General features: G+C 45.3%; 1 protein-coding gene across 2 annotated transcripts; it reads right to left on the bottom strand.

The window, feature by feature from the left end:
* Window positions 1-820: 820 nt before the first annotated feature.
* On the bottom strand, window positions 821-4,432 carry LOC119315259 (GATA transcription factor 17-like). Of its 2 annotated transcripts, none has more exons than XM_037589927.1 (7): window positions 3,961-4,432; window positions 3,776-3,862; window positions 3,574-3,683; window positions 3,372-3,485; window positions 2,531-2,636; window positions 1,931-1,996; window positions 821-1,357 (listed from the first exon to the last, which is right to left on the bottom strand). In XM_037589927.1, the coding sequence occupies exons 1-7, from the start codon at window positions 4,390-4,392 to the stop codon at window positions 1,250-1,252; spliced, it is 1,023 nt and encodes a 340-aa protein (XP_037445824.1). In that variant the 5' UTR covers window positions 4,393-4,432; the 3' UTR covers window positions 821-1,249. The 2 variants fall into 2 exon arrangements, with proteins under 2 accessions (XP_037445824.1, XP_037445823.1); XM_037589926.1 differs by having other exon boundaries at window positions 821-1,360; window positions 3,961-4,420.
* Window positions 4,433-9,149: the final 4,717 nt, after the last annotated feature.

The raw sequence follows: 9,149 nt of genomic DNA, 5'->3' as shown, positions 1-9,149 counted from the left end.
TTGCCACATGTGTCACATGGTTCCCCTCCGTCCAGCTTTATAAGGTGGTCATAGATTTTATTAGATATTCAATCTAGATATGTTTACAAACTTTGTTTGGTAATGAATCAAATTATGTGTTTTTTGGTAGTAGTTTTTTTTTTGCGTAAATAGTAGTAATACCTTATAACACGTGTTTCATGAGTAAATTGAAGATTTAAAACTCGTGCCCGCTTTAGAAACCAAGATAGACTTATTTATTTATGCCAGAAGTCATATACTCCCTCTGTTCCTAAATGAGCAGAGGAAGTATCAAACAAGTCAGAGTTTACTAGAACACCTTTGATAACAATGGAAATCAGATTAGCTCAATGTTGCACCTGCTCCACAACATGGGAGCCAGACAAAGTTTGTAACTACGGTCGGGAGAGAGACCAACAATGACAATCCAAAGCAATAAGGTGTAGCATGTTATTGAAAAGATTGGTGTCAATGGAAACTAAGGCAAAAAGATACCCACACTCACAACCCCGAGGATCATATCTCAGAAACCCTACATGCCCACGAGGCCACGACAACATAGAAACCAACAACACCACAACGAGGACGGAACACTAATTCCACTGGGCCGACGCCTCCACCATCTGCACAAACAAGAGAACATAACCTAGTAGACCAAATCTCTCCCATCAAGCGCAAAGATCCATGGTCTCTCCCCTGTCTTTCTATGCCAATAAACTTTGCAGAGTAAACTTCACACAACTGCGAGAGAAAGCTTTGTGTTTAGTTTTGCAGACTTTTACTCTTCAAAAATATATCACGCACACAAAGCTTAATCAAATAATAGCAAAACATGGGCCACCCTCTTGTATGGTAAGTTAAACATCTTCATGTAGCCAATCGGGTCGCTACGCAAATTATCTGGTACACATATCCATGTAACAAATTAATGAAAAAATGTCATCCTGACGCATTTGTCTAATAGATTATCTCATACGATTCTAAAGCAACCAAGCAGCCATGCAGGAGAGGATGTTGCTGTCGCTAACAGTGTCATTTCTAGAAGATTTAAATCTAATGAACACTCAGAAAAACCCATCTTGAAAAGCGTCTATTATCTATATACACATGCGGCAACAGTCAGACCATCGGTACATCCACACCACAATGCGCACATTGCAAGCCTCCAGTTCAAATTATGCCGATTATAACTTCTAAGCATGCAACTCCATGACAAACGCAGCATCCTCTGAAGCATCACCACCGATGGCTATGAATCATGGCCATTGGCAGCAGGAGCAGGAGCTACTGGCGCTTCTGGTGCAGCTTCTAGTGCGAGATGTTGCTGCTCAGCAGTGGGTGCTTCAGCAACTCCATTCTGCTGCAGGGTATGAGAATTATATTCAAATGAGATAACTGAACCGGTCAAAATACAGAAAGAGACTCTTTATTCTTTGAAAATGATAACCATATGAAGTTTGTACTTCGAAAAAATTCTAGCCCTCTAATTTCGATAGGGACATGTATATTTGTTGTAGTTTCATCAAGAGTTCAAAATAGAAGCTTCTAGCAGTTCAGAAAACGGTACACAATTTCGACTTCAGGTTATGAAAATATACAAAAATAGTAAATTATATACTCCCTCCGTTCCTTTACATAAGGTTTTGTTTTTTCAAAAGTCAAATGAGTGCATATTTGACCAAGTTTTTAGAAAAATATATCAATATCCACAATACGAAATTTATATCATTTGATCCGTCATGAAAAGTAGTTTCATATTTTATCTATTAGGTATTGCAGAAGTTGTTATTTTATTCTATAGTCTTGGTCAAACATTCAAATGGTTGACTTGCACGGAAAACAATACACCTTATATTCTGGAATGGAGGGAGTACATCAAATCTGATAAGGTAGGCTGTTAATCTAATGGAAGGGGAGAATTAGTGCTTACAGCGTCATCGGTTGCTGGCGGCACAACTTTCAAAGGTGTATGACCTTTGACCTCTCTCATCATACCCTAGGAAGGAGGAACACGTTGAAGAATCATTAACATATCAATATGTAAATGCAAAGTCAGGCATGAGGTACTAACATTGTGACTTTATTTCCTGTATTGATGTCATTTCATTGAAGTACTAACCCAACAATTTAGGTGGAAATTTCAACCGGGGGGGGGTGTTCAGTTTTCTTATTTTCACGAAGCTCATGTTACAAATCAGGCTAGCTGAAAACAAATTACTGACAACATGTAGTTTATCACCTAGTATCCAGAAGAAAATAAACAAGCACATTGTTGCTGATGAAGTTAAAACCATCTTATCAGAATATCAGAGAACCAGCATCCAACGTAATAGACGGTACAGAAGGATATATTGTTACAGTTGGACTGTAGACAACTAAGAGATTGTTACTTATTGATGTTAAGGGAGACAGGACCTCTTTACAATATATAGGTTGTGCAACAACAGAGCCTGCTGTAGTGCTGTGGATGTTGGTACAAACAACAAGGTAAATGAACATACTAACACAGTACCACAAGAATTTTAAGTACCTTATTTGCCCACGCGAGTCCACATGCATTGCACAAAGTCCTTGGTCCATCCGGTCCTCGACGCATCATAGGTGTATTATTAGAACTAATACCACAATGCTGGCATCTGAAAGAATTGGATAGTGAAACAATTATCAAAGACAGTTTTGCTAAAGCACATCTAGATGTGCCCTAAGTATTGCACATCTAAGTCTTGTGCCAATGATTTTACCCGATGATTCGTGCAGGTATTTTCTTTCTTTTTTCTTTTCCTTTTCTATGCTTGATTGAGTCACTTAGATGTGCAATAACTAGGGTACATTGTATTCTGAAGCAAGCTGTTGCTACAGATAAACAGTGACATGTACAAATAGAAGTGTTCAAAAAGCATCTCATGTCATCCAATGATCACAGGTACTCCAACTAATACCAAAAAAAATTTCGGTAAGCAACAACCGAATAGCAAAAAATAGTGAGTGCGAGCCTTGGTAACAATGATAGATGCATGTCTTCAAGCTAGCATTTTCATTCACTGAATTCAGTTCTATGTAGCATCATATCATGAGCTTACGGGACAACCTTGTACACAAGAGTATCCAGATAGTGATATAGAGCCAACGAGAAGCCAGGCAACTAACGCACTGCACTAGACACTAAACCATGCATTGTTCATAACAGCAAAGCTCCTAGCTATCCTGCGCAGGCATATGGGGACATCACACCGAACCTAACTTCGGTACTGATTTACAACAAAATCATTTATTCACAATATGCAAATATCGTCATTCTCAACTTATGGAATCCGGATAAAAGAAATTTTCAAGTGCTTACATATAATCAGTACAACAGTTTGTGGACTTACACAGGCGCCGAAAGAGGTCGACCTTCCACTGCACCCCAATCCGAATTAGCCGCAGCTGCGGCTTCTTCGGCCTTTGCTTTTGATGATGTGAACTGACCTTTATGGCGCTGCATCCTGCAAATGGGTGAACAAAAGTATGTATAGTCATGACACAGCATGCAAAGGGCAGAGCTAACTTTTATGTTACCAAGCTAGCACTGACCTATGTGCAACTTCCTTCCTAACAGAATAGCGGATCTTCTTATCGAAGTTCCTTTCCTTGCGCTTTTCGCGGAACCTCATCAGTGATGCCATCCGATGTGAATTCAACCTCTATATCACAGAGTACACAATGACATGAGCACCACATAATTCGAAAGCTTCTCAACGGACAAATGATACAGCTCACCAAGAGAGGTCTAAACCTTACTGTATGATGCTGAAGACGACGGCCCCACGCCCATACCCGGGCCGAGCTCCCTTCCTCCAAGCAATAAGAGAACCGCTTGCACCTGACAAGTTACCAAATCAAAGGATTCATTTCCATCCAATCAAAGTACATCAGGGCAGGAGAGCGGAATTTGCAGGGAAGGGATCAGAGGCGCGGCACCTTCTCGGCAGACACAGACTCGAAGACGAACACCTCGCCCTGGAAAGAGAGCGTGAGCGTGTTCGACGGGGCTTGTGGTGCGCCGCCCGCCTCCATGCCGTGCGGCCCTGCCGCGCCGTGGTGGGCGTGCGCCGCGGCCGCGGCGCCTTCCTCGTCCATCGGGACGGCCTCCCCGGTAACATAATCGTACGCGTACCCATGCCCTTCCTCTCCCTCCTCCTCCCCCTCTTCCTCCCCCTCCTCCTCTTCCTCCTCCTCCCCGTGCTCCAGATGCGGCTCGTACTGCTCCATCGCCCCCGCCGCGGCCTCGACCTCGGCCATCGCCGCCGCGGCCGCGGCCGCCTCCTCGTCCTCCGCCGGCTGCTGCGGCGGGGGGCGCTCCGGGCCCCGGCGGGGCTGGTAGGGCTTGCTGGCGTCGTGGTGGCCGCTCATGGTGGGGGGCGGGATCGGATCGGACGACGGGGGTGGAACCCTAGGCAGGGCCTCGTTCGGGTGTAGTAGCCGCAAGATGGGTTGCGAACTTGCGATGGAGCGCGTGGCGTGTGGGCTTTTGAGGTGGGATCGTGGCCGTTCGATCCGCACCGTTTTTGGCTGCTCCTTTTCTGCCGATGCTTTTGGAATAGTTTAATCTGCCAAATAGTATTATTTATTGGTCTCTAAAAAATATATACAATGATTTACTGGTGGCCAAGTTCTGCACATCTTTTTTCGAAAGGCAAGGTCATATATGTATCAAGTATCACGGGTCCTTACAAACACACCCATAAATAAAGGGAGATAAAATACATTTAAATTCATGAGGGTGCCGAAATTTTCTTCCTCCTGCATAGCAAAACTCGATTCCACCACTGAGCTTCCGCCTTAGAGGAGCAAACATTTTAAACCCCAAGGACTCGTAGAAGTAACGGCTGAAAAGTCATCGATGCACACTAGGAGAAGTCGGCGGCCGCAATCTACAGAGCTAACCGACGCCTTGGAGACGAAAAGGCTGATAAGGTCATGTAGAAACTTCGAAGATCATGAATGTATGTCGAATCCATACGGATCCACTAGAAACCTAAACCAATCGGGTCCCGGAAGATCAGCCGGAGACACGGCTCCACACACCCTCCATCGATGACGAACACACCAACGAAACCGGGAGAATATTAGTTTTATACGCGGATAGTGTCGTTGCGTTGCTACCCCAAACCAAACTTGAAGAGTCCCTAAAGAGAACTTGAAGAAAAACATCCATGTCGTTGCACGACAGGTCCACATCTGATGTCGAGCTTGTCGTCATCTAGGACCATGCATCAAATCCCTCTTCTACGCTGACCTAGCCAAGTCGCACCGCGCCGGATCACTAACATCATCGCCAAACATCGCCTGTCGACAACCACATCCTGACAGCACTGGCGTTGTCCTTCAATAGCCAACCAGCTCCTCCATACCGGATCCCGATGAGCAGCAGCCTCCCCGCGGCTATCGACGCCATGCTGGGCACCCTGGCAGCGGCGAGAGGAGTCAGATCAAGCTATGGTGACTAGGGTTGGTTCGCCCGCCCGTGGCTTTCTCACGAAGTGGTAACTTTTGCACATCTTTTTTTAAATTGTCATGAGTTACTAAAGGAAATATGCCCTATAGGAAGTAATAAAGTTGTTATTTTATATTTCTTCTTTCATGATAAATGTTTATTATTCATGCTATAATTGTATTAATCGGAAACTTAAATACATGTGTGAATACATAAACAATACCGTGTCCCTAGTAAGCCTCTACTAGACTAGCTCGTTGATCAAAGATGGTTAACGTTTCCTAACCATAGACATGTGTTGTCATTTGATAACGGGGTCAGATCATTAGGAGAATGATGTGATGGACAAGACCCATCCGTTAGCTTAGCATATTGATCATTCAGTTTATTGCTATTGCTTTCTTAATGTCAAATTCCTTTGACTATGAGATTATGCAACTCCTAGATACCGGAGGAATACCTTGTGTGCTATCAAACGTCACAAATAACTGGGTGATCATAAAGATGCTCTACAGGTATCTCCAAAGGTGTTTGTTGAGTTGGCATAGATCGATATTAGGATTTATCACTCCGAGTATCAGAGAGGTATCTCTGGGCCCTCTCGGTAATACACATCATAAGAAGCCTTGCAAGCAAAGTGACTAATGAGTTAGTTGCAAGATGATGTATTACGGAATGAGTAAAGAGACTTGCCGATAACGAGATTGAACTAGGTATGAAGATACCGACGATCGAATCTTGGGCAAGTAACATACCGATGGACAAAGGGAATTACGTATGTTGTCACAAGGTTCGAGCGATAAAGATCTTTGTAGAATATGTAGGAGCCAATATGGGCATCCAGATTCCGCTATTGGTTATTGACCGAAGAGGTGTCTCGGACATGTCTACATAGTTCTCAAACCTGTAGGGTCCGCACGATTAACATTCATTGACGATATAATGTTATATGAGTTATATGATTTGGTGACTGAATGTTGTTCGGAGTCTCGGATGAGATCACGAACATGACAAGGAGCTCTGGAATGGTTCGGAGGTAAAGATTGATATATAGGACGATGGCATTTGGACACCAAAAGAGTTTTGGGATGTACCGGGTAGAAATCGGGTCACCGGAAGGGGTTCCGGACACCCCGGGAGGTTAATGGGCCATATGGGCCAAAGGGGGGGGACACACCAGCCCACAAGGGGCTCACGCGCCCCTCCTAGGCCGCATCCCTTGGGGAGAGAAGGAAAGGGGGGAGTCGGCCTCCCCCTTCCTTTCTTCTCCCCCCTTTCCTTCTCCTCTCTGGCAAATATGGAAAGGAGGGGCGCCACGAGGGAAGGACCCTGTGACGCCCCCAATTTGACCGTACACTAATCATACACGCAAACGTGTACGATCAAGATCAGGGACTCATGGGAAGATATCACAACACAACTCTACAAATAAAATAAGTCATACAAGCATCATATTACAAGCTAGGGGCCTCGAGGGCTCGAATACAAGAGCTCGATCATAGATGAGTCAGCAGAAGCAACAATATCTGAGTGCAGACATAAGTTAAACAAGTTTGCCTTAAGAAGGCTAGCACAAACTGGGATACAGATCGGAAGAGGCGCATGCCTCCTGCCTGGGATCCTCCTAAACTACTCCTGGTCGTCGTCAGCGGCCTGCACGTAGTGGTAGGCACCTCCCGAGTAGTAGCAGTCATCATCGACAGTGGCGTCTGGCTCCTGGACTCCAACGTCTGGTCGCAACAATCGGATGTAGAAAGGGGGAAAGGGGGAGCAAAGCAACCGTGAGTACTCATCCAAAGTACTCGCAAGCAAGGAGCTACACTACATATGCATACATTGGTATCAAATGGAAAAGGGTTAGCATATGTGGACTGAACTGCAGAATGCCGGAATAAGAGGGGGATATCTAGTCCTACCGAAGACTACGCTTCTGGTAACCTCCATCTTGCAGCAGAAGAAGGGAGTAGATGGTAAGTTCACCAAGTAAGATCGCATAGCATAATCCTAACCGATGATCCTCCCCTCGTCGCCCTGTGAGAGAGCGATCCCTGGTTGTATCTGGCACTTGGAAGGGTGTGTTTTATTAAGTATCCGGTTCTAGTTGTCATAAGGTCAAGGTACAACTCTGGGTCGTCCTTTTACCGAGGGACACGGCTATTCGAATAGATCAACTTCCCTGCAGGGGTGCACCACATTTCCCAACACGCTCGATCCCCTTTGTTCGGACACACTTTCATGGGCCATGCCCGGCCTCGAAAGATCAACACGTCGCAGCCCTACCTAGGCACAACAGAGAGGCCAGCACGCCGGTCTAAATCCTATGGCGCAGGGGTCTGGGCCCATCACCCATTGCACACCTGCACGTTGCGTACGCGGCCGACGAGCAGACCTAGCCTCCCTTATACAAGAGCAGGCGTTCCAGTCCAACCCGGCGCACGCCGCTCAGTCGCTGACGTCAAGAAGGCTTCAGCTGATACCACGACGTCGAGTGCCCATAACTGTTCCCGCGTAGTTGGTTAGTGCATATAGGCCAGTGGCCAGACTTAGATCAAATACCCAGATCTCGTTAAGCATGTTATTTTGAAATAACCGCGGACGCCGACTAGGGCCAGGCCCACCTCTCTCCTAGGTGGTCTCAACCTACCCTGTCGCTCCGCCACAAAGATTCACTCAGAGGGCCTTCGGGACAAACGTCCTTTCAGACCCAATCCATGAATCACTCGCGGGTACTCTACGAGCCGACCCGACTTTAGTCACCACAAGTATCATATAATATGTATATAAGTATATACCTGTGATCACCTCCCAAGTGATCACGGCCCGATAGTATAGCATGGCAGACAGACAAGAATGTAGGGACACTGATGATAAACTAGCATCCTATACTAAGCAATTAGGATTGCAGGTAAGGTATCAATAACTATAGCAACAATGACAGGCTATGCATCAGGATAGGATTAACGGAAAGCAGTAACATGCTACACTACTCTAATGCAAGCAGTAGAGAGAAGAGTAGGCAATATCTAGTGATCAAGGGGGGAGCTTGCCTGGTTGCTCTGGCAAGAAGGAGGGGTCATCTTCGATGTAGTCGAACACACGAACATCGGCAGCGCTCTCGGAGTCTACCGGAAATAAGTAACAGAGGGGGAACACAATAAATAACAGAGTAATCAAATGTAACACAAAGCAAGATGCGGCAATATGTTGTGCTAGGGGTGACCTAACATAGGGAAAGGTGATACCGGTGAAGGGGGGAAACATCCGGGATAGTATCCCAGGTGTTTTGCATTTTCAGACAAATGAACCGAAGGGAGAAAGTTGTGTGTTCGCTATGCTAGGGATGTATGGTGGACGAATGTGTTGCGTATTCGGATTCGTCTCGTCGTTCTGAGCAACTTTCATGTATAACACTTTTTCATCTGAGTTACGGTTTAATTTATATGATTTTACAAAGTTTTATTGTTTTTCTGAATTTTATTTTAACTCAAAACAAAGGGAAATTGTTATGTGCACCCGGTGCACTGCACCCAGAGTGCACACCCGTCATTGACCTAATAACTTAATTTTATTTTTTATTAACTTTTCCTTCTTTTGTTGATTAAAAAGGGATAGCCCCACCTGTAAGTGATAGTGGCCTTTTGGCCACACGCACAGCCGTGCGCAAGCACCGACC

The sequence above is a fragment of the Triticum dicoccoides genome, chromosome 6A (genome assembly GCF_002162155.2).
Source record: "Triticum dicoccoides isolate Atlit2015 ecotype Zavitan chromosome 6A, WEW_v2.0, whole genome shotgun sequence".
Taxonomy (NCBI): domain Eukaryota; kingdom Viridiplantae; phylum Streptophyta; class Magnoliopsida; order Poales; family Poaceae; genus Triticum; species Triticum dicoccoides.
This window is presented reverse-complemented; position numbering and strand designations above follow the sequence as displayed.

What these genes read in the sequence shown, in the direction of transcription:
- LOC119315259 (XM_037589926.1), bottom strand. Translation starts at nt 4,392, where the DNA reads ATGAGCGGCCACCACGACGCCAGCAAGCCCTACCAGCCCCGCCGGGGC. An exon ending in CTTCAGCATCATACAGTAAG is followed by an intron (nt 3,684 to 3,775) that starts GTTTAGACCTCT and finishes TCTGTGATATAG; the next exon opens with AGGTTGAATTCACATCGGAT. An exon ending in AGGAAGGAAGTTGCACATAG is followed by an intron (nt 3,486 to 3,573) that starts GTCAGTGCTAGC and finishes ACCCATTTGCAG; the next exon opens with GATGCAGCGCCATAAAGGTC.